The sequence below is a fragment of the Lycorma delicatula genome, chromosome 9 (assembly GCF_047948215.1).
Source record: "Lycorma delicatula isolate Av1 chromosome 9, ASM4794821v1, whole genome shotgun sequence".
Lineage (NCBI taxonomy): Eukaryota > Metazoa > Arthropoda > Insecta > Hemiptera > Fulgoridae > Lycorma > Lycorma delicatula.
Window position 1 is genome coordinate 132,617,346 of NC_134463.1, and position 27,429 is coordinate 132,644,774.

General features: G+C 30.2%; 1 protein-coding gene across 1 annotated transcript in view; it reads left to right on the plus strand.

The window, feature by feature from the left end:
- The window catches only part of LOC142330762 (uncharacterized), a 47,948-nt gene extending 29,572 nt beyond the window's left edge, over positions 1-18,376 (plus strand). Inside the window, exons 7-9 of the mRNA XM_075376207.1 lie at positions 8,316-8,444; positions 11,602-12,052; positions 18,318-18,376. Of these exons, the coding sequence (XP_075232322.1) occupies positions 8,316-8,444; positions 11,602-12,052; positions 18,318-18,376 (639 nt within the window). The remainder of the gene's footprint in view (positions 1-8,315; positions 8,445-11,601; positions 12,053-18,317) is intronic.
- Positions 18,377-27,429: the final 9,053 nt, after the last annotated feature.

Below are 27,429 nucleotides of genomic sequence, written 5' to 3' on the forward strand. Positions count from 1 at the left end.
TGTTATTTGCAACAGACATAATGAAAGAAGTTTGTAACATAAGTTTTGCAAGCATATATAGTGTTTAGTTTACGTTCCTTTTCTATCTTCAACGGTTTTTATTTTCCTTACCCTGATGACATTTCCATACGGAGTAAAATTAAAGTTTGGAAACTAGTTTTTATTTTGAAACCGCGGTGGAATATTAGAAAGTAGAAATAAAGATGGATCTTCGTAGTTATGATGAGTTTGAAATATTTTGTCAGCTGTCTTGGATCCGTCATATTGAATCAATTTCTTTTTTTAAATAGGAAACGATACGTGATTTTAATGTAATGTTTTCCGGAAATAATGGCGAAAATCAGTTATCATCAACGCTTTTTTTATTTATTTATGAGCAATGAAAGTTGGAAGGACGGAAAAATCGCGATAGAAATAAAACGAGTTAAAACCCCTGTAGTAACTTTTTTGTTTCGTATACCCTTCAGAATTACATTCGATAGCGAACTTTAAACAGTTAATGTTGGAATTATGGCCCAAACCCTAATAATAACAGACTTCGGATAATTATAATAAAAAATAATTTGCAATACTACTAGAAATTAAACGGCCTGGTCAACTGAGGTATTGTTTACTTTAATTATCATATTTAATTTAAAAATTTACTTTTATATTTTCAGTTCTAAATTATTTAATACAACAAATTTAAACATTTTTGAAGTTCAAAAATTTATTACAGATTTAGAAGGTAAATCAGTTGTTATTTTAGTACAGTGCGAATTATTAACTTCTCATTTTGGCTTCAACATATACAATTACAGCATTTATATATATATTTAATAACCCTTTGACAACATTTCGAACCTTCGCCTTCTTTCCTTTCCATACTACTTCTACACAGTCTAATTTGAATTTAGTTGTCAAACAGAAAATATGTCGTTTATATTGCCCTTCATCATTATTTTTTCCTCTTTATCGCTGTATGAATTTCATTTTTATTTAATTTTAAAGTAGATTTATATTGTTTTTGTAGCTTATGGAACTCTCTTCTTATTAATAAATTTATATTCATGATCAATATCAAATCCTGCTTAGGTGTGACATTTTTCATACACTATAAAGTGACATTTCCATGTTCCATGCACTAGCTTCATGCTTATATTACGATAAAAAAAATTAATATTGTTTACAATCAATTTTTATGAGAAAATGTAATCATATATTCTTATTTAGTAAATTCTGACTATTATAAGATGAATATTTTTATAATCTGTGAAGTATTTATGAGAAATAAAATTAGATTTCAAAATCTTAGGTAACATTATCTCTGATGATCGTGATAAATTATATTTATCATGATAAAAAATTTCACCGTAAGCAATATTAACACCACTGTCAGTAAGATTAGAAAAACTAAATCATTAGAATTACTCGAACAGTTTAACAAATTATTTGATTGCAGAAGCTTACAATTTGTAAAAAACAACATCATCTTGTAAGGTAGTGTTGTTTTCAACACCCATTTATATGGTGAGTAACAGCATTTTTAATATTTAGGTTTGTATGACAACATTTAGCAAAAGAAACATTTCTTAGGTTTTCCATACAAAACCTGGCACAGTAAAGTCGCCTAATAATAATAATAATAATTTAACTGTTGCTGCGCTGTTTGTGTATGATAAGCGAATTACATATACAATTTATTATACTTTTATAAATTGTACAATAAATCATAAACATATTTACTTTGTAGCATTTATTTATTGTTTTTTATTACAGAAAATAGATTCAGTACAACTGAAAGAGGAGGAACTGCTTGAAATTATGAATAATCAAAACACATCTCTAACAATTGAAGAGTTTAACTTAGTTAAACCAGAAAATTTAAAAGTTGAAAATGAAGTGGTAAGTGTTAGATTTTATATACAGTGGCACACCAATTATCCAGATGGACATTTCAAGGCCAAATCTGGATAATTGAAAAGGGTAATTTAAAAAAGGTTGTGTGATTCTATATTTAATGGGTAATACAATAAGTAAAAAAAATAAAAAGTAAATGTGTTTCAGTTAAATTAAGAAGAAATTTGAAAAATGGAAATACAATGTACAGTGTAAGAAAAAAGAGATAGTAATATGGTACAAAAGATACACTACATAGACATTTGCTTTTATAATCAGTTTTACAAAGGTTTGTATATATATATATATATTTTGTTACTAATATTTGTTGAGTTGCAAATAGGCAGTTAATTAACACTGCTGTAACATCTGATTTTTGAAGTCAAAAGTTTGTAAAGTTCAAATCCTAGTAAAATTTAGTTGCTTTTATAGACAATTAAAATCTAAACCATGGATACCTATAGACTTTGATTGTTGGGGCTCAATAAACCATGTCACAGGAATGTTACACCTGAGTGTACAAGACTACACATTGTTTGCATGTCATGCATATCATCCTCATTTAAGTGGATGTTCGTGGGTAGCTTTATTGTTTACTAGTTGGTTACTAGTTTCAAAAAAAGTAATGACAATATATTAGTGGTGTAGCCATGATTAGGAGTTTTTACAATTTGTGTGCCTGCATCTACATATGCTATCAAATTTTATTTTCATATATCCAGTTTCTGGCTCTGAAATGTCTTAATATCAAAGTGTGCTCATTTTATTTTAATAAAGTGAATGAAATTTAGCCTACCTTTCCAGTAAACTTTCATCATCTGCTACAGTTTTTTCAGGTATATATACATCTCTGAATTTTTTAACAAGATAGTCAATAATCGATTTTATTTTTTTGAGATTTATTAGTATTATTATCATCATGAGTAAAATTGAGGGAATACAATAAAAGTTTGGTTCTTTGGGCTAACACTTTTCCAAATCCAAGAGTTGTAAAAAGGAGATTGTTTGTGTAATAACTTTTAGTCTGTGGCTTTCAGGTAATTCCTGATAGCATATATACAGTTACAAACAAAAGCATGTCATAATTATCAGTCTGTTTCCACAGGTGAAACCTCAAAAACTGGTTTAGTAGTTATTTTTTTAAAAATAAATCTTTGACAAAGATTAGTCTGCTTGACATAAAGAATGTCAACTAATTTATTTGTAAAAAATAACCCGAATAATGAATATACATTGTTAGGACATATAGAATAGAGAAACAATATGATACTACTGCTTCAGCAACAAATTAGAGTAAAAATGGAACTAGACTCACATATGTTACAGTATCCCAATAAAATGTGTCAATTCATAATGATGAGTTATTTCATCAGTGGCACTTTTTAGCAAAGAAGTGGATGACAAATTATTTCGTCAAGGAAATTTTTATCAGGGTAGTTATTTGATGAGTTATTTCTCAAAAACTATGAAGGGGGTTAAATAACTTGCTATTAATTATCAGTATTTGGTGTCATAAGTTTACATAATTTATGTTTGGTTGAATTGTAGTTTTAATCTCGCTTGTCTAATCTATTGCTTTTACGTTCCTGTTATTTCCTTTTTTCAGTTACTTTTTCTTTCATATCTCCTTCATTATTTTTAAATGTTTTACTTTTTTCTTCTGTCCAGGTAAGAAATATTTCTTCTACAGTTTTTTCCCCTGGAAACCTGAAATATTTTGCAATTGTCATAGTAAATGTTCTTTGATGTATTTTTCTGTTATTATTTTTTGATTTTTAAGGTGTAGAAATAGTTTGTTTGGGTTCATTATTTGTAGATGACCATTAAAGGTGATTTTTCTTTTTCTGATTAAATCGAACACTTTCTCCATGTTCATTATTGTGTCTTCTTTTCTGTCTTTGATGGGCTGAAAGACCTTTTTTTTTAATATTGTTCATTCATTTGTCTATTAGAAGTTGTCAGATGTCAGATGTTCAGTGGGAAATAGAGCTTCTGATCAAATGACTGTTCAGTAGTGCCTTATTTTAGCATTCAGTGATAGTAATTTTCTGCTACAGGTGTTTAGTTAATTGATAGATTAGCCACTTTACTGTGTATGGACCTAATATAAGAAGTACTTCTTATATTTTTGCAATTGTCTTTGTTGTTAAGGCCTAATTTTCCATTTTTATTCTCAAGCAAATGCTGGGTAATTTGTATTTGGTAAGTTTTTAAATTTTTGCAAGTGGTAAATTTTTTAATTTATTTATTTATATTTAATTTAATAGACAGGCATGAGACCCATGAATGCAAAACAATAAGTACATAATAAAATAGAAAATAGTGTTTTTTTTTTGTTTTACATCGGAAGTGGGAAAACATGCCTAAACCAAACGCTCAGTAGCCTGTACATACTGGGTGTGACTCAATATATACTATACAAGTAGATTCCTAACTCCACACAGCTATGCTAGCCTTAGATGGCAGGAATGCATTTCATGGGAGCCCTTGCTGATGGCAGTGTCGAGGTACCCCTGTCACCTGCCCCTAAAGACTGGTGCCCAGCAGTACCCTCAACTGACATCTTTGCTCCTCACCTCATGTTCTTCGTTTAGTAGTTTCTGGTGGAGTGCTCCATCAGAAACCACTGTGAACACATGGTCCAACTCTCACCGAACAAGAGCATCAAGTGCATGACCCCCAAGCGAGTCCAAACCATCACATGGCAATTCTTCCTTCCACCTGGGACACATGAAAAAGATGTGCTTCATTGTGTTAGTTTCTTCACAATGCTGACATTGATCTGTACACCTCCTTCCAATCTTGCAGACGTAGACCCCAAATGACCCTTGGTCTATTGACCAATACAGCAGCTACTTCTGGGATAAAAATATAGCTTAAATGTCCTTTTGGATTCTTCCACCTTCTGCTATTCAATAAACATACGGGTCCTTGCCTTCTGTGATCATATCCCTTTTTTCCTTGGCTATGAGGTCAAATGGTGGCATTCACACCACCACTAGTGAAGCATCCAAGGAAACTGTCCTATATAATTGGGCTACCCTGATTGCCAACTTCCTATACTTGCTGTTCAGTCTGAAGGCCTCCCACCTTACCGCCATCACATACAATATTGTATGTGATAGCAGTAGTATCGGCTATATATCCAACACCACCGTAGACGCTAATATCCTGCGTTTAGATGCCCTGGGACCTCCGACATTGGCCAATAGCCTCATCAGTGTTGAGAACATTCACTCCGCCTTTGTGGCCACCTAAAATAGATTTATCATTGTTTTTGTTAGCTTATTTTAAAAAAACCTTGGAATCATTACATAAAGATTCCTCAACTTTAACAGTATAATTAAAAAATAAATCTCGACTTAGAGTATTACAAATATTTTGTTCTTAAATATATCTTAATAATAAGGTAGATCCATGTTGTTTTTGAAGCTTATGGAAGTTTTTCTCATTAATAATTGTGTAAATTTTCAGTAGAGAACTGCTTCAAAAATTACATTTTTTATAAATATTTTTGGTACACGAGTATCAACAATATTGTTAATATGTTTCATTTTTTTGTTTTTTATTACAGCAAGTAGATTTACTACAGCTAAAAGAGGAACTACTTGATATCGAAAAAGATCATTTAGCAATTGAAGACACCAACTTGAATAAGACAGAAAATTTAGAAGTTAAAAATGAAGTGGTAAGTAAGGATATTAGATTCTGCATACAGTGAAAACACCAATTGTCCAGATGAACCTTTGCTAGGCCAGATCTTGATAATTGGGTAAAAATTTACTTTAATAAGTTTTTATACATATATGTTTTTGCTAAATGAATTGAAAAAAGTTAAATTAAAAAAACCAGTAAATTTACGATCGATAAAAAAAATCCCTATTGAAGTGAAGATTTATTTGAAAAAATTGAAATTATAAGTTAAACACAGAGAGAGAATTAGAGGATCTTCTCAGAGGGCCTACCTTTTTTGGAAATGACTATGATGAATTTCAACAATTTTCTGTCTGAATTGAAGAGGATTGTACGTCTCACCACTTTTCTTATGTAAACTATGAGCATTGAATACAGTGATATTGAAAAGTTGGCAGAACTGCTTTTATATCGCGCGTTTTGTCTTTTTCTTTTGAATGGATATGCTCTCAGCATTCATATGATAAATGCTGAATATTACAGAATTAATATTTTTATTATCTGGTAAGTATTTATGAAAAATAAGATTAGAATTTCAAAATTTTATTTAATGTTTTCTCTCATGTTCATGATAAAAAATTTCAACAAAAGCAATATTGATACCGTCAGTAAGGTTAGAAAAAACTAAATCATAAGAATTACAGCAACAGATTAACAAATTCATTGTAAAAGATTACAATTTGTAAAAAACAATACCACCTTACAATTTGTGAATAGCAGCATTTTTGATAAAATTTAGCAAAAGAAACATTTTCTGGAATAAAACTTGGCACATTAAAGGCAACTAATAATAATAATTATTATTATTATGTGGCTATAATAAATTGCGGCTGCACTATTTATGTGTGTGGTAAGCGAATTATATAAATAATTTTTTTTTATTTTATAAATTTTACAATAAATCATGAACATAATTACTTTTAGCATTAATTTATTGTTTTTTTATTACAGCAAATAAATTTAGTAGAACTGAAAGAGGAGCTTGACATTATGAGTAGTGATAATGAAAAACGATCCCTATCAATTGAAGACACCAACCTAGTTAAATCAGAAAATTTAAAAGTCGAAAATGAAATGGTAAGTGTTAGATTTTGTATATAATGGCACACCAATTATCCAGATGGACCTTGCAAGGCCAAATCTGGATAATTGAAAAAGGTAATTTAAAAAAGATTTGTGGTATACAGTGCACATATCATTCTATATTTAATGAGTAACACACCATGTAAAAAAAAAAAAAAAAAACAAAAAATAAGAGTAAACATTCAGTAAAATTAAGAAGAAATTTAGAGCATATGTACAATGTAAGGAAAGAAAGATTTAGTAATATGGTGCAACAAATACAGTGTGTAGAATGTAGAAAATTATTTTTACAAAGGCCAGTATATATATATATATATATGGTTTTGTTAAATGAATTCCAAAACTAGTTTAAAAACCCAGTATAATAAAGATTGATAAGAAAAATACCTATTTAAGCACAGATTGGTATGAATGGTTCAAATTTTTCAAATAATATACTAGTTTTTTTTTAGTTTCCTTGTCTTGATTTAAGCAGTCCAGCTTGTTGGACATTTAGAAAAATGGTGTCCCGCTGTATTATGTTGAGTCGTTGCAGGTCATCTTGTGTTTCTTTCATTCAAATCGACTTTAATTTAATTACGTTGACGATGTTGGAAATTTTCTTAGCAAGTCTATCTTCACTCATCCTTTATAAGTATCATATATATTTTTGCTAAATGAATTGCAAAAAGGTCGATAGAAAAACCCAGTAAAATAAACATAAATAAAAAATTTCCGGTTGAAGTGAAGATTTTTTTTTCCAAATACTGTATTTTTTTTTAAATTTCTTAATTAGGATTTAAGCAGTGTAGTTTGTCAGATATCTTGAAAATCGGCATCTTACTGTATTGTTTTTTGTTATGTCCTTGCATGTAAATTTTGGATTCTATGCAGTTCATTTGTGAACTCGTATATATTAATTATTTAGCAGGTTAAACTTTTTATAGTCCATTTTTTTCTCTGTGTACATAAATGTCTATATGTACGATATAATATTCTTTCAGCCTCTGCAAAGCACGGAATTAGAGAAACACTCTTGCCTCTAATTTCTTACTTCAATATGCTTTCAGGCCTAAGCTCATTCTCAGTGATAACTTTTATAAATTCTTTAACTATTCACAATTTATATAATAACTATTAGCTTTTTACATTGTGTAAAAATTGTTTGTTTAAAATAAAAATTAATAAAACTTCTAAAAATATTCGAAATGATTTTAAATATTTTTTATTTTTAACAAATATTTGTTCAGTCAATAATGAAAAAGTATTACAATAATTATTAATTTATCATATCTTATATTTGGATACAAACTTAATTTTAATAAAAGTGTCTCAATCAAAATCTGTTTGCAGGTTTATAAGGCTGAATTCACACGTATAAAATTCACACGTGTAAAATAACAATTGTAATATTCTATTAATAGTAAATTCATATAAAAATAAAATTAATTCAGTTTTGTTCTTTTTTGGCCTAATTTTGTCATATAATATTTGGATTTTTCTAAAATTTTTAGCAAGATAGATTTTAATGGTATTTACTACCAAAAATATTTATTTTTAGGATATGTGATTTGTATATAAGTGGTATTATTACTAAGTTCCAGTCAGAATAAAATAAAAAAAAAACATTTATTGGAAATTAATTAGTTTGTAATTTGTGTTTTTATCTTTTTTTTAAAAAGGAATCTGAGATCTTATTGAATGATGATGTTTCACCACTGGTTAATCTTAATATGAAAAGCAATGAACTTCGAATAAAAGATTTTCACACAGTGAAGACAAAAGATGGGATGGTATTTTATCCATGTCGTGTAAGTATTAGCTATTGGCTATTGTAACATACATGATTTGTCTCTTGTTAATTTCATTACTGTGTATATATTTCAATGTGTTAGTTTTTAAAAAAATGTTTGTAACTGTATTTAGTTCTGTTTAATTAATATCGATTTATTGAGATGTTTGTGAATGATAAATGGCCAATGTGTGAGAGCAAAGTGTGTTTTTGAAATTCATTAATGTGAATTTTAACCTGTTGATGGACCTGGTAAGACTAAACATGGTTGTGACATAAAATCTGTAAATGAAAAGAAAATAATATAAAATCTAATTTTGTGATTACATTAGGAAGACTTAACATATCTACCACATTTTGACAAAAGATATCCGAAGTGATCACCCTGCACAGCTGATGCATCAATGCTAAAGTAATCATATTGAGAGTCACCTGATGCAAACTGTTGTCAATGACTTCAGTTATTTATTGTGAACATTTGCCTTCAGTTATTGATAGTGTAGGACATGCAACTAGACAAATCGTGTTGACAAGGAAAACCACTGTTCTCGAAAATTATTGCACTGAAGCATGAATAGTTTACAACAGACAATAATAGAGATATTAGAGCAGTAATATACACCTCCAATAATAGTGCTAATAGGAGCAGTGTAAAAGGTAACACTCAAATACCTGTAGTTCAAGCTCTCTCAGTTTGGTTTTTAAGTTTCTTGCCCTGTGTGGAAATATATATATATATATATATATATATAAGTGTTTCTTGCATGCGCACCACTTCCTCAGATTTATTTACAAGTTTTTTTAAAATGTATTTAATATATTGTTATAAGAGGACGCGAATTTAGAAGAATTAAAAAAATTATATATTTTTATTTTATTTATTATAAAATTATACATTATAAATCATGTTTTCCAGTTTGACCATATATATATGATATCATATATATATGTTTTATTTTTTAATAAAAAATTCAACTTGAACAACCCAAGTACAGAATTATAAAGTAAATGAAATGACACTTACCTTATTTTTTATTCCAAAAGCACCTTTACAGGATCCTGCATCATCAGCTGTATATAATATATTTATATAAAATTACATATCAAACATAATAAAAAATTAAAATATTGTAAATAGTTAATTTTAATATTAAAATTTCCATGTAGTGAAAATATCAAGAAATTTAATTTAAATAATACTAGGTAAAGTTTTGACATTTTCCAGAGATTTTAAACATATAAATACAAAAGATTCCAACTTGATCAACTTTCAGACAGAATATGAAGATGACACTTTAAAAAGCAGCAACAGATGGCAGCACATTTTTAGATTAAAAAAAGAAATAATCATAATTTTTATAAATAGCGCGATTTAAATCCACTCAGTAATGTAAATTGGCTTTCCAGGTTACATATCATAAATTTATTCTATTTATTTTATTTTTAAATTTAATTTGTTATTTACAGTAGAAGTAGTTATTTAATTTAACTGACTTCATATGTTTTTTTATATATGATTGTAGTTTTAATTTTTTATTATGTTTGATATGTAATTTTATTTAATTGTATTATATACAACTGATATTAAGGATCCCGCAAAAAGGCTTTTGGAATAAAAAATAAAATGTTGTTTCATTTACTTTGTAATTCTTTACTTGGGTTGTTCAAGTTTTTTTTTTATTATAAAAATACAATATATTGGTACAGAAGAATATGGCGTTTTACTATAATCTACGGAGTGTCCAGTCTAAAAGTACAGCTTAAAATTAAGAGAACCAGTTAACATAACTTGGCAACTTTTTTTAACATAAACATCAACTCTCGCAATGTTTTAATGTAAATTTGTCTACTTCAGTGTATGCACCTTTTGTTGCTCTTCAGATGCCTGGAAAATAATCTACCTCCTGCCAGGTGTTTAAGAGCATCAGCTTCATTATTAGACCTACACCTTCAATTTTTTTATTTTAAATCGTCCAAATCTCAAACTTTCTTTCGTTACAACTTTTAATGAAATTTCAAGCAAAAAAGTTAGAGGAGTGATATCTGAGAGATCTAGCTGGCCATGCAGTCCGTACTTCATCAGATCTTACATCTGGGCAAGTGTTGTTCAGGAACATGGTAACATCTCAATATAATTGTGGTGGAGCACCATTTTGTTGGAAATGAATCCGGCAGGATCTGAGGAACCAGAAAATTCTGAGACAGGTCGATGTAAATCTGCCCTGTCACAGTGGGCTCCATGAAAATAATCAGTCTGATTACACCATTTTTGTTTCATCATAACTAGACATTGACTGTGGGTGTGTCCCTTTCATTTTTGATTACTGCATGGAGTTTTAAGTACATTAAATTTGACAGAGTGTCTTTAACTATCCTGCACATATGAAAAGTTGTCTCACCACTAAATAAGATATCTAACTATAAATAAGAGTTGTAACTTGTATTCTTGCAAACTGAGTGCTTATGGTAATGTTGTGAACAGTAGAAAGAGATATTTGCAGTCCATAACTAGGTCGCCTAATAAAGTTAATGGGACGGGCAGTGAATGCGTCGCTTACTTGATCCATAGCCTCATCACAACTGTAACCTTTGATGATTTGTGTTTCTTAAAGTCATACCTTTGAGGACGTTAAACTTTGACGTAAAAGAATTGATATTCCATTCAGTTTGTACAAGCTGTTAAACATATGTACATGATTGAAACTCCATTAACTAAAACATGCACTGAATGGTTTTTGTGGGATCCACATCTTGATGGACTACAATCACATTGGAGTCAGCTTGTCTGCACATCATACGCATATTCTACTGACTATTGAAAGTACCCTGAACAATTCTTGGAGATTTATCCTATCATTTGAGTCTACTAAGAAGTTAGGACTGATTTCCTGAATATAGACCATTTGTTTTGGATACCTTTAGCCCAGACAATCTGTCAAGTTTCAGCTATGTGTATAGATATGCAATAGGATAAGTAAAGTTTGTTATTACATTAAACTTTACTTGTGAATCATTAAATAATATTCCAAACGATGTTTATTAAGAATATATGTTTAAAATACTCAGTTTTTTATCCATATTTTGCGACTTTTTACAAAATAGAATAATGTTATTGTAATGCAAATAATTTTACATTAATTCATAATTACTTTTTAATTGTTGTTTTAATTTTACAGGTTATTATTGATAAATTAACCGTCACTGGAAGTACTAAGAATTGTAAGAGATGTGTAAATAATTCGGTATATGATGGAATTATAAAACAAAAATCCAGTGAATGTAATTGTGCGAATGGCGATGTAAGAACAGAAAATTTAGTCAAGGATATAAGTAGTGAAAATGAGTTACCTCAGCAGAAAGGAAAGAAATTGGTTTGTGAATATTGCAATGAAAGATTCAGATGTAAATGTTATTTAAAGAGGGACATTAACGTTCATGCTAAAGAGAAAGAAAATAATTCTTACTCTTGTCAAAAGTCTCTTATTCTTGAAAATAAGTTAAAAACACAACTTATTACGCACAAAGAAGAGAAAAATTATGTTTGCAACTTTTGTCAAAAGTCATTTAATCACAAAAGCAATTTAAAAATACATCTTAATATTCATACAAAAGAGAAGAATTATATTTGTAACTTTTGTCAAAAGTCATTTAATCACAAAAACAGTTTAAAAATACATCTTAATATTCATACAAAAGAGAAGAATTATATTTGTAACTTTTGTCAAAAGTCATTTAATCACAAAAGCAATTTAAAAATACATCTTAATATTCATACAAAAGAGAAGAATTATATTTGTAACTTTTGTCAAAAGTCATTTAATTACAAAAACAGTTTAAAAATGCATCTTAATATTCATACAAAAGAGAAGAATTATATTTGTAACTTTTGTCAAAAGTCATTTAATCGCAAAAGCAATTTAGAAATACATCTTAATATTCATACAAAAGAGAAGAATTATATTTGTAACTTTTGTCAAAAGTCATTTAATCAGAAACGCAATTTAAAATTACATCTTAATATTCATACAAAAGAGAAGAATTATATTTGTAACTTTTGTCAAAAGTCATTTAATCAGAAACGCAGTTTAAAATCACATCTTAATATTCATACAAAAGAGAAGAATTATACTTGTAACTTTTGTCAAAAGTCATTTAATCAGAAAGTCAGTTTAAACAGACATATTAATATTCATACAAAAGAGAAGAATTATATTTGTAACTTTTGTCAAAAGTCATTTAATCGCAAATACAGTTTAAAATTACATCTTAATATTCATACAAAAGACAAAAATTATGTTTGTAAATTCTGCGAAAAGGTTTTTAATTCCCTTTCTAGTTTAAAGCGACATCTTAATATTCATAACTGATGAAAAAAATGTCTGTTTGTAACCTTTGTCAAAAATCTTACAATGAGTTATAGTTCAAAAAGTTATCTTAGTATCCATGTTAGAGAATTGTTATGACCTTTAAATATCTTATAGTAAGAAAATATATTATGGGAAAAAATGAATATAATTTTGTCAAGTGTGCATAATTTAAAACAACTATAACAAATTTTATCCACGTAAAGATAAGGAAAACCAATCAGTCTAGGTATTGTTCAACATTGTGGTCGTTGGTGTAAGGGATAATTATTGAAGAAATTATCTGAAGTCGAAACTTGAACAGTTTTATGGTAGGTAAACAAAAAATTAACGTTTGGCTTAGTTATGACTACAAAGTACATTTTTTGTAATTTTATTACCACTGTAGTAGCACTGCCACTATTAGGTATTGCATCAGAGGATTAAGTAAAATGGCAGTTTTGTAGCCATGGTATTGTGAAAAATACGATTCCTGACCGGGATTTGAATCCAAGACATTCAGATGAAAACTGAATCATTACCACTGACTCCAAGGCTACAGACGACCTAAAAAGAGTTTAGATTTATTTATTACTCTAGAGTATAATATGCACGTGATGATGAATATTTTAAGCCCAGAACCATGTATTATGTCAGTCGGATAACTTGGTTGGCGCTGAGAAATTCTACCATTTCAGGAAAAATATTTGTGAAGTTCACAAGTGAGCCTTCTTATACAAATCACACATTACATGTGTTTTTCTCAAATGCATTTTCACAAATAACGTTGATCTTGAATGAATCTAAAACCTCATTCTGATTTTGTATTAAAGTTTACTCGCATATTAAAAACAAATAGGAGGATTCCTGCTCCTGTTGTTTGTATCGACCTCAAAAACATTATTTTTAATTTTTTATCAACATGTAAATGTTCTTCTTTCATGTGTCAATTTCTTAAAAATGTTTTCTTATCTTATCTCCTTGTTGTGAGTTATTTTCCTCCTTTTGTTACTCACTAACATGGTTAAAAGTGCTCATAACCTTGAATATAAACAGAAACTAACATTTTGAAATACATGTCTCAAATCGTTGTTAATATTCCTATTATATTCTTCAATATATTCTATTTACAATAGAAAACGGTTTTGGAAAGTATAGGAGCTGCAAACTTAAACAATAGAGGGCAGAGACTTGAGATGCCAGGTCTCTTACCACACTTTGAAATTCGACCTACTTCATTACCACTTTAACTCTTTACTGCTATTATTACATTAATGCTGTCGTCGGTTCACAGCTGACCCACAAATTGAAATTCTCACAATCTTTTACAATATTAAATTTTTTTTTTTTTTGGTTGACAAAATTATTGACCATATTTGCAATGCAAAAACATACAAAAGTGGCTTTTTTGTGGTTTTATATAAAATTTAATGAGATTTCCTGATTGTAGCATGTAAAACATCAAATTACTTAATATACATTATTTCAAATATCTATCATTGCATTTAAGAAATAAAATATTCAACATAATGTTTAGAATATATATAAATTAATAAAACTAATTTGATCTAAATATATTATATATGTATGAAAATTACAAAAGTGTTTTTTAATAAAAAGATTAACATTTTTAATGATTTTTTTTCTTAATACCAACTACTAATGAAAATATTTTCCACGTATTATAAAATAAACAAAGTAATTAAAAATTTAAATAATCTAAAAATCTTCTATGTATCATGAAATTTGGAAATGTCTGATTCTTGAATGAAACGTATTTGTAAAAATAAATTGTGAAATTTCAAAACTAATAGGAGACAAATATGTATTAAAAAATTTTAAATGATGAAAAAAAATTGCAAGATTTTATTCAAGATTTACATTGTTGCAACTATTTCTTATGATGTTATTTGTACTTGCATACATGGTCTCACACTCACTACAGACGTTGAGATGTTTGTTGTCATTGATTGATGGGCACATATGTCATCGCCTGTGGTTTTTCTGTAGCAATTCAAGTTCGATTTTTCCTTTTTTAATTTTTAATACATTTCTAATAATAAAGTCAGCGAAGTTGGAAGTCTGGATTCTTCAAGTCGTAGTCTCATATGAGTTAAGGCAAATGATTTCCTTAAATATGTGTCCATATTTTCAGGGCTTATTTTTCATGAACATTCAAAATGTGCATAGATCCTGAAAACTGATAAGCATCTTGTCTACAATTAGATACTTGGTGGGAGAATAATTCGACCGGCAATTTGAGATTAACATTTTAATTAATTTGAAAATATGAGCGGTTTTGTCACCATCTAGTATGCTGGGGTGTACTTTAGTGCCGTTAAAACTAACAGAAATAAAAACCGCTGAAGGGACATGGTTTCCCTGAATATAACACTTCCATTTCCATCACTTTCTGTAGATTCCTTACATCTTCTTTACTAGAATTAAATATACCAAATAAATACAGTAGTCCATTAAAGCTTTTAATTCAATATTATCAGTGTGATTAACAAAGGAAGTTGCGGAGCAGTAGTTTTAGTGATAATTTAGTAATTTTATGTTCTAATTAAAACAGTAATTCCCAATAATAAATTGAATTATAGAGATTCAAGTTTTTAGCAGTTTCTTTTATTTGAGAAAGATGAGTCCTAATAACATTAGTTCAGTACTCTATTTATAACAATTTTTTTCATAGACAGACTTTCGTCTAATTTCCTCTTCATCAATTCATCGGATACACTCTTCGCGTTTTTGTTTTTAATTTCACATACATTGTCAGGACTTTCTATGTCACATTCACTATCGCTATCATATTCACTAAATATAGATTCACGGTCCTACAGATCATCAGTTCATTAAGATATCTTCAATTTCATTTTCATTCAAGCTTTACTACATTCACAAGAGGTACTTTTACTCAGTAAACTCATAATTTGTTAAAAATGTAAAAAATTCAATGACGATTTTATTACAAAAAAAAAGTAACATTGCTACTATCATCGGATTGATTGTGAACACTCGTAAAAGGTAAACCAATAAGTTTCATTGTACATGGCACTATAGCTGGCCTTGAAACACCCTTGAATAGAGTGGACAATGAAATCGGGGAAGTAGCAACTGTCATTGCAACATAGCCAACAAAAATATACCTCTCAGGTTAAAAATGACCAGATGACAGCAATTAAGAGTTAAATGTGTATAACTTTGCAATTATTTTGAATTTATGCTTGTAAATTTACCAAAATATTTTTCAAAACATATAATATCAGAAAATATTAAAACCTAAAAAAATTAAGAATCTTTAAGATTAGATCATACTTTGTTGCTACTGGTATATTCTGATACATCTATTTAAGAAATATTTTGTTATATAATTTTTAAGAAATATATTTCAGCAATTACATTTACCATTTCTATTTGAATCTTGCCCGATCTTTTGTAAAGGCAAAAAAATCTCCTCTTTACTATTTATTTTTTCCACACAGAATCTTCCCTTTCTAAGCCACCCTGATATATTTCCCAATTTGTTTATTGATGTGCTCTTCTCTTCTTTGTATTCTCTACAAGTTTTATAAGATTTTAAAGGTTCTAAAAGGAGAAACATTCCTCTGTAATTATTGACTCCACTGTAAATTTTGTCTCCTCTTTTGTATCAAGGATGAATTGGGGCAGAGTGGCCATTCTGGCAGGATTTTTTTTGTCTTCCAACTATTTTCTGTAATAGATCATTGATTAATTAGCTTATAATCACAATTTAAAAAATTACACAGTTATTGGGTCCTCACCCGGATGCTTTCTTAATTTTTAGAGATCTGTTTATTCAGGGGACTTGAGTTTTCTAGTTTAGTTACTGGTTACAAACAGTTGAGCTTTTTTCTGGATTTTTTAGCAGATTCAACAGTTTTTCAAAATTATTGACTAAAATTTTACTATCGCAAAATAATATTTTTTATTAAATTTTATATGTATTCAATTTTTTATAAAATAAATTTCTTTATGAAATAGATTATTTTATTGTAATAAAAAAATTAGTTTATTATATTTCAGTTTTAGAAATGTTTATAATATATAAATTGCGATTATTATGTGATGTTAAGAAATAATATTTTGTTCATAAATTAAAAGATTTCAGAATTATATAGTCTGATTTTACAATATGTATGTGAAATGAAAACTTAATCTTCCACTTAAATATTTAAGTGGATTAAACTATATTTATATACTCTTATTATGTAAAAATTATGTTTTTGAATATTTGCATATGTACATTCAAAGTTATTTATTTTTTTAATCAAATAAAGTTCTACAAAAAACAGATTGCTTTTTTATTTAAAATGTACACGATTCCTTTTCGTAAGAACAGTTTGTTGTATTATATTATGACCAGATGCATTTATCCTGTACCAGTTAGATAATTAAAACTAAATTAAAGCTACCCTCTTTGCCTGATCTACATTGTGAATCTGCATAGTCTTAACTTTTCCGTTTAAATTTTTTAGTGTCCCAGCCATGGGGGTTTAAATGTGGTGGCCTCACATCAAAAAGTAGATTATTATGAGGTTGTTTCATTTATAAAAATCTCATTTTTCTACATGTAATGGTATGTCATTGTTACAATCTTAGTCATATATGGACAATGTTAAAGATAATTTTTTGCAGCATTTTTTTTTTGTTTAAACTAATTTTCTCCAGTCTATTTCTTTCCAGACCATCTTTTTTTTCTGTTTTCCAACTCGTGATTGAAAATTAACTTTCTAAACAGATCTTGTTTTAAAAAAGTTTCAACAATACCTACGTCTTGGAGAACCGTTTTAATCTGTTCAGTCTAATTAATTTATTTTGTTTTTCTTTCTGCAGAAATCTATTCTTTTTTTTCAGTATTCTATTATTACTTTTTAAAAAGATGAGACAAGAGAAACACATCTTTCTTTTTTCAGTGCCTAATAAAACGTTTTGTATTTTAATAGAATAATAATGAAATTACAATTGCTGGGAAATTATTAATGTTCAGTAATGAAACAAATTCATAAAATATTAGCAGTTAATATAATGTACAATCAAATATATCAAAAAAAGTGAGAATAGACTTTTTTTCAAAAATGGATGTTACATACGTTTTTTCAGCCAAAGTTGTTGTACATCTCTCTCGCATTATATATATGGACAGATAGAATTTAGTGGTACATTGAAATATATTTGGATTAACAGTTTACTAGAAAGTAATTAATGTTGTCAACTGAATTGTTACCTGGCTGAGGTGAGCCTTGTTTGTTGTACCATCTAACAGATGATATCATCAAATTATTAATAAAATGACGTATTTGAATATAAAATACAAACACAACGAACTAGTACAATACAATGACTAATATACTTGACCCAGCAGTTGGCAAGGTGAAAACTTTCAGCTCTTGTATTGTAATAAAATACCAATAAAGTATTTGGATTTTAAAATCTGTACAATTTAATACATCAACATAAAATATGAGAGTTAGAGTTTTGTGGTTTTTTTACAAAGCTGTTGATTTGTTAATTACATTTTTTTTCAGCAAAAGTGGCTGCTGTTATAGATCTTTCTCATATTATGATTCCAAATCTGTACACGTGAGTAATACACAGAAATACACTCAGTTGCTAATCGGTTCATTTTACAGTAGAATAATGAGATATTAACAGTTTTCTTGAAAACTATCAGTGTCCAATAATTGAAATATTAATTAAATAATACATTTATTCTTTCAAAGTGCTTGCACCATATCTATCTACAATCATTTATTTTCTACATCTTCAATTTTGATATTTTTCTCTTTCATGTCTCTCTCTTAACTTTGTTTTCATTTTCTGTTTTTCAAAATAGTCCGCAAATTTGTTCATTGTTCTATTTTTATTCATACTTTTAATGTATCGATACAATTTATTGACTTGAAGAAAACTTTTGTCAATGTACCTCAAAAATTGCTATGGAACTCTTTAGAAGACCAACGTATAAATTGTATTAAGTTAAGTACAACATGCCAAAAGCTGTGTAAAGATAAGAGTCAAGTATTGAGGTTTTGTTATTAGTAAAAGTGTGGGACAAAAATGCCTATTACTTCTAATTCTCTTTAAGACAAAACAAAATTTTATCAGTTATATAAACTTTGTTCTTACAAACTGATAAAAAATATGTGGTATGATGGTAGAGTCCAGATTGGTGGTGATGAGAATATTCACTTTTATTTGTGGATGGATTTGTTGTTCTAAATTTGACCAACTTTTATTAAAACAGACTTTACTGTAATTGGTTTTCAGGATTAGATTTAATCTAAAACTTTCCATTTAATTTTATTAGGATTTTTATTCCTCTTCTGTTTTGTTGTAATAAAAAGTTAAAATTAATAATGAAGTATAATTAAATACAAAAAAACAGCCCAATTAAAATGTTACACGTTTATTTGTAAATAATCTAATTTAAATAGTATAAATTATTTATTTTAGCAACTAACTACTTAGTTTTAGTCAGATATGGATGTTATAGCATATGAAAAATGCTAACCTAACCTGGATTTGAACTCAAAACCTTCTGGATGAAAGACAGACTTGTGTAATACCATGATTTCTAACTGAAACCTAATAAAAACATAGATATATTTTCGTTATTTCTAAATAACTCAAATCATTTTTAATTTAACTTATGTAATTTTGTCATTTTCCCCATTTTCATAAAACAACATTAATCGATTTATAAAAACACTTTTAATACTAGGTTATTACAAACTACACTTTTACTGCCAAATTATATAATTTTACTTAATGTAATATTAAAAATAAAAAAATACATCAATTTTGTAAATTTATCCAAAAAGTGTATTTATTTACAGTTATAAAAAAAATGTTATACATAGTAATTAAAAAATATATATCAGTTATATTGTCTTAAATTATATTTTACATAAAATTTCAGTTTTACAAATTTCCAAAGAATATAATCAGGGTGATATCCAACCCCCCACCCCACCATAATTATTATGGTCCTACTATTCCTGTCTGTTTTCTTTTACTTAAATTACCTTAAACTTTTTTTAATTTGTAGTAATTTTTTCCTCTTCTTTTTTTTACACTTAACGAGCTTTCTTTAGCTTGTGGTTTTTTCCAAAGAGTTTTTTACTTAAAAGTCCCTCCTTGTGTAGGTCCTCCTAGGTTCTTGTTTAAATCCTACTAGGATTTTTATAAAAGAACTTTTATAAAAGAGGTGTTGTCTTCTTTTTTGTTCTTTTGTGTACCCTTTTTAATTAAATTCTACTCTGTTAGATTTTCGTACAACTTTACTTGTTAAAAGTTCCTCTTCGGTTTAAGTTGTTTTTACTTTCTTCAACCTCTTTGTTTTTTACACTTAACGAGTTTTCTTTACCTTGTAGTTTTTATTTTTTTTACGCTAAAATAAAATCTCTCCTTGTGTATATCATTTTAGGTGCTTGTTTAAGTCGTATTAGATTCTATATAATAGAAGTCTTCGGTGTTGCCTTTTTTGTTTTTTAAAACTTAATGGATTTTTTTGTTTTTTACTGTAAAATTTTTTCTCCTTGTGTTTAACGGTTTTATTATATAGTTATTTTTTCTCTTGTACTAGTGATATAGTGAAGCTCACTAAATACACTTAGATGTGAATCTTTTTCCTTCTCTGTTTACCTTATTTAATCTCTTACTTTTCTTAATATAGTCAATAAAGTATTTTTCTTCTATCTAATCTCTCTTGATAAGTTGAGCTGTTGTTGTTTCTTTTATATTAAAAAATTGATTAGCTTAAATCTTTTTATGTAAGCGTTATGATGTAGCAAAACTTAAAGTAATATACTTCTACATGAAATGCTAATAAAATTAAATTTGAAATAAATTGATCGTTGTTCAGTTATTATTTAATCATTATTAAATATAACTGACTTTTTTTTAGTTTTACTGGCAGTAACTGCTATGGTCATTAGCCCAATGGAAAATATAGTATATGAATAATTTCATACCTGATTTCTTAATTTTTTTACATGATTTAGTTAGATTTCATAATAAAGTTAGCGATTGTAAAGGGTACAATGATTCGATTTCTGGAAAATTTCTACATATTTTTGCGTTTCACATCCCCCCAGACACCAAAACCACCATCAGCTCAAAAATTTATATATATATATATATATATATATATTTCACTTTCAAATTGTTACTTAAAAATAACTTGTCACAAAATCTCAGTTAAGTTCATTAACGTACAAAATCAGAAAAGGGGGGTGCATTTTCAAAATATCACTATAACTTAATTATTAAGAAAAATATAGAATTCATTTAAAGTTGTTACTACTCTATCAATAAGGGCCTAAAACTTATATAAGTAAAGTTTTTTGATATCGCCAACCATTGGCCCAGGGTGTGTAAAAATGTAGTTTTGAAGATAAAAAGTTATACTCTCCCTAGGCACAGTAGGCAATCGGTTTAAATTAATTGTTAGTGCTCTAAACATTACCTAAAACTTCTGTTCTTTAACAATTTTTGATATGACCTACCCTTACGACAAGGGATGACCAAAATGCTCCTGAAGTTGTAAAAAGATGGGGCATGTTATATGCTAAACATGTGAAACTTTTTTCACATGCAACTATCGTCATATTGAGTAAATTTGAAGTATTTCTTAACTTTAAGGTGGAAATCTTTTTTTAGCACTGATGAAATCTACCTCTCCCTTCCAGCATGCGGAAGGGATTTTTTTTTATTCAAATATTTATTTAATCCCTGGTTCAGATGTTTATTTAAACATTATAAATTGTCTAATATTTTACATTATTCATACATGTGAGGTGTTTACATGTGCAGTATTCATTCAACCCAGATGTAAGGTTTTTTGAAAACATTTTTTTTTTTCAGATGGCTTAGGATTTTTTTAAAAGTATTCAAGTTGTTAGGTGGATTTCCCCCAATCAGCATATTACACAATCTCCTTCTGGACATGGTGCTTCACAAAATTGGTTAACAGATTTTGTTATTACTTCAACTTGTTTCTGGAGTGTAGGGCCATTGATGATGTGTTTTATAGTTTGCTCCAGGTACAAAGCTGAACATACTAAAGCAGTAAAAAGCTTGCGAGAATCAATTTTGTTTTTGATCTGCAACTAAATTGGAAGACCAAAAGGTAGTGGAACATAGTTGCTGGCTTCCTTAGATTCTTAGCTCTGCGGAGGATGGCTGAGGGTGTCTGATGCTATTATAGAATAGCAACGTGTGTAGCTAGGGGCCTGCCTGGGTGCTTACTACCTACCAAGATAGGTGTTTTGGCATGACGTCCCAGTAAGCTTAGATATTTGCTGTTAGGATGAGAATGGATCTTTGGATAAATGTGTGATGAAGCTGCAATATGGGAGGGTGTAGGCATTACCCTGCTTCTGAAAGCAGACCAGAGCAGAGAAAAATAGGGTAAGTTTTCATTAGAAGCTTATTAAAATTTGTGAATCTGTTTCTTGATTATTGAATAAACAAGAGGACTTTGAGTAAATTGAATTACAAGACAGAATTATTTTTGCAATCAACATTTTGTTTTATAACAAAACGTAATTGGTGTGAGAGTAGTACTTTTGGTTTCTAAAGACTCAACCAAGTAATGATCTGAGTGCACATTTTAATTGAAGTTAGGTAAGGGAAGAATTTTTGTGTGAAACTTTCAGTGTTAGAGGAAGGCATGGGGATCACACTTCTGCAAATTGGTTTATTTGATTTAGAGTTTAAATTATGTTAGGTGTATCATGGTTGGAAGAAGGCAATGGTTAGTTGTGTAAATACAATGATGGAAGTGTCTGCAGATGCATTTGCATTGTTGGCTTCCGGACAGAGGCCAGACTGATGACTGTGAAGTGTTACCAGGTTTAGAGGGTCTAAAAGATGACCTATGGTAAAACCCATCAGAACTAGGAACGGAGGGGGATGTGTGGAGAGGGACTGGTATTATCACAAGGCGGAGGGGGTCTTCCCCTATGGGGGTCAGGATGTGGTAAAGAGCTTGAGCTCTACTGCAAACTGCTTAAAAAATAAATAAATGACTGACAAATGAAACACAACATTGAAATATATATAGTAAACAGAATGGCAAACAGAGAACTAACACTTCTGTTAGCCATTAAGTCACAAGGAAAAATCAATATAATCGGTTACAGATCTTAAAATAAAATGAATCACGTACATTTAATTTGCTTTAAAAATTAATTTTATTTCATTTCAAATTTTTACATTTTTCATATGTAAAAAAAAAAAAACTGGTAAAATAACTGTGGTACATGAATAATAGAAACACATTTTTTGTGGAAATACAGTACTATGCTGTACATTTCTATAAATATAAATAATATTCTGATTTTTATAATAGCTGTTAAAAAACATGTAACAAAATAAATAAATGTTGCTGCAATGCACCCATACACATATAAACATAACATAGATTTTTAACATACATACATTTTAAAATTACCCTCTATGAATCATGAGAACTTTCCGTTGATGAGGGGGCTTGAGTGCTCAGTGATTCAGTGTAGCTGGACTGAAGGTGCAGCTGTATCGGAGAGGTATCTGTTGAGAGCCAGATTAAAGAATGATTAATGAAAGAAGGCAGCAGCTCTTTCAGTAGTTGTTAACGGCATAGGTCGGGAGGACTTACGGCCATAGCAACAACAGTTAATCTTCAGTACTGCGCAGCTGAAAGCAATGGAAAACCACAGCTGCTTTTTTTTGCAAGAAAATGTAACTCTCTGCATATTCATATATAGTAAAGATGGAGGCGCCTACCTTAATAAAATATTAAAAAAGAACATTTTATGAGTCGGAGCATGGAATGTTAGAAGTCTAAAAAAGGTTGGTAGGTTAGAAAATTTAAAGAGGTAAATGAATAGATTTAATGTAGATGTAGCAGGAATTAGCAAGGTTTGGTAAGAAGAGGAAAACGACTTTTGGTCAGGTGATTTTAGAATAATTAACACAGCTTCAAATAAAGGGCAGGCAAGGAGTAGGTTTAGTATTGAACAAGAAGATAGGGAAGAGAGTAGATCTGATTGAGATCCTTTTACAAATATAATTGATTTACTTCTATATTGTTTTATTGACATAAATTAATTGAACTGTCTTTGTATAGGTGAACACTAGACTGAACAATTATCAAAACTGTAACTGAGCTTGTAATTTATTAAAGGATAAAACAAACTCATACAAATCACATTTAACATTTTATTATATGTTTTTTAGTTACTTTAAAGAAACTTGTTTTTTTGTAAATTGTGTTCTTTTAGAATCAGAAGTTTACATCCCTGAATGTAAAATTAATAGATTTCAAATTAATAATTCTGTTGAATTAAATATATAAAATATGCATACTGATGGTATTCCTTTTTTGAGCTTAGCAATCCCAAAACAAGAAGATGAATCTTTGGCATTATTTTGAATGTAAAAATGGATTTAATTTTTGAACTTCCTGATAATTTTAATTTTATGAAACTGAGTTTTAAAGGATAGAGAAATATGGTACAAATAAGAATCCAATACCTACTTGGTGAGCTCTTAATCAAAAATTTATATTGTTTTCACGTTTAATCATCTCAGTCATTCCAGAAGTTTATACATAATGCTTCATGCATTGCCACTCAAACCCTCTTTCGTAATCTAGTACTCGAATGATGATTTAATATGAATAAATAGAGAATAATGAACTTTTATTTGCATTTGAAGTAATAAAATGATCCCATTAAATTTAAAAATAAATAAATTACAAAACATATGAATTCTACTCTCAGAATGACAAAGCTCAATATTTTAAAAGAAAACAGATAAAAATTAAAATACAACTGAATATATGGAGAAAGGAATAAAGCAGACGAAATCTATTTTTAAATAAAGTAGATTGGCTACATAATAACAATAACATTAATAATTCATTTGATTGAATGAAAACACATCAACACAACCCATGCGAGGTACTCCTACTCGCCATTTTTTGCCTTTCTTCCACGCACAAAGCTCAACCATGGCAGTTTTACTCCGCTACACTGCTTCCGAGGCAAGCATCTTAGGGACTACATTCCCGACCCTTAACTCCCCAAACTCATCCACTACTGGGCGCCTTACATCATGCCACCGCCCACACCATAGCACATGTTATGGGGAGTCAACGACCCTACAATACTGACATAGAGCAGAAGCCCAATTCTCAATCCTATGAAGATATGCCCCAAAGCACCCGTGGTTACTCAAAAACTGTGTCAGCTCATAAGAACGTCCTCCTCACCCAGACAATTATTTCTGCGATGAGGGGTATGGTCATTCACCCGTTCTCGACTCTCTCCATCTCTCCTGCCACTGGTTGATAAGCCATGTACACGTGTCACCGGCCGCCGTACCCCGCTCATCTGCTACGAGACTCAAGAGTGGAACTTCGATAATGAAAAACACCGCCTCATTGGATACAGTCCTGTACGCACAAGCAATCTGCAAGGCAAGCATTCTCTGCAGCCCATCCAGGTGCTCCCTGGCCCGCCTGGTGCTAAGAGCTGTAATCCATACGGAGCCCTATACAAACACACTGACTACGCCACAGAGGCGAGGAGTCTCCTTTTGCTGGTAGATGGGCCGCCAAGAATTCTCATTAGCTTCGCTAGGGCACTAATTCGTCTTCCTTGCTAACCACCTCCCGAGTGTGGTCAAGAAAAGTCCTCCGCCTGTCCAACCAAACACCAAGGTACTTAGCCTTGGTGGACGTCGCAACATCAGTTTCACCGACTCAGAAAACGATGGGGTCAAGCCTTCTGCCAGCCAATACCACTGCTACCGTCTTCCGTTCTGCTAATTTAAGGCCATTTGACTCGAGCCACTTCTTTGCCATGCGAATTTCTACATTGCCACACTTCTTGTTGTACTACCAGGGCCAGGTCATCTGCAAAAACTACAGCCGTGACCCCTTCCGGATACCCGATTCTCAACACAACATCATATGCAACGTTCCATAGCAGAAGACCGAGAACTGAGCCCTGCGACACATCACCCTCCAACTCATGGGTAATTTGCATTACTTCAGAGTTGGCGACTACGTACCTACGGAACAGGTACAAATTTACGATCCGCCGGAGTACGCACTTGCACCATGTCTCTACATTTCATCATGAGTCACTCGCCAGGGCAGGCTATAGCAAGCGTTTTCAACAACCGGAATAATCCTGATACGCCAGGATCCAGCAGCAGCCTCATCGACCAACTTCATTACTCGGTTGAGAGAATGCACTGTGAACCTACCTTTGTGAAAACCATACTACCTACCCTAACATGCAACTCGGTCGTCAATCTACCCACAAGAAGCCGCTCGAATAGCTTACCAAGTGTACTCGGTAGGCACAAAGGACGGTAGCCAGTGACATTAACATCCTTATCTCTACCTTTTTCCAATAGCACCAACCGAGCAACCTTCCAAGCAACTGGCACAAAGTCATGTGTTAAGCAGTAGTTGGCAGCATCTTGTAGCTTTTGCGGGACCACATTGACCAGGACCTGGACTGCATCAATAGATGGACTAGATAGTGATGCCATCTAGTCCAGGGCCCTTCCTCTGCCTAACGCGCATGGCGGCAGCTGTTACTTCATCCCGGTTAAAGACAGGCAGTGAAACTTCCAGAGCGATTTCCCGCCAAGGCACTCGATAGCCTTTGGGAATAGTTTTTCCAAACAATCCACCAGGTACTCTCATGCCAGAACGGGGAGGGAACAACCAAACTTCTTCATTACTATCTTGTAGCTGGTGCCCCACATGTCACCATCAACCTCACTGAGCTGGTCAGCCCACTTATCTCTCAGCCCGATTAATATCTGTCCTACACAGACGGCTGACTTCATTAAGTATCCCTCTAGCGTGAAAGATGCCTGGGTGGTCACCACGTCTTAACAACCTCTGCACTCGCCTTCTTGCTCTGAGGCACCCACTATGTAGCTTCTCCACCTCCTCGCACCATCAGTAGACTCCCTTGCTTCTGGCAGTGCTTTCTGTCTGATGCTCATCAAGCACCTCCTGCATTATTGAAGTTACCTCTTCCGGCATAGTAGCATTTCTTAGCCCGTCATATGAAAAATAACTGGGACTTGAATTCAGAACCTTCCATATGAATAGGAGAGATTTTTTCTTACTGTTCTTTCTCAAATTGATAACTAAAAGAAAAGAATCAGAGTAAGAGAAAAAACGTTCAGTGAACACATGAAACAGAGAATATTATTTTTCTTAATTTTAAAACAATGACTTTATTAAAGGATTCTATTATAAATATTTTATTAAAAATTAATCCAAAGATGAAAAAATAAAAACATTAAACTTCTCAAGAATTTTTTTTAGTATATTTAATAATTATATTATTGTAACCTCAAACAGTCAGACATTAATTAACTCTTGGAATACTTTGTTTTTATCAAATAAACTCATCAGCGGTTACGCTAAAACTTAATTTACGCTTAAATATCTATTAACAACATGAATAATGTACAAAAAAAACCCGTTACCTATTATTTTAAGTAAACACATAATATATTGTTATAGTTAGTGTTAATTTTTATAAATATTAGTGTAGCTAGCATGTAAATGTTAGTAGTTAGCAATTAGTATATTAATTGTTAGTAACATTTATTTTT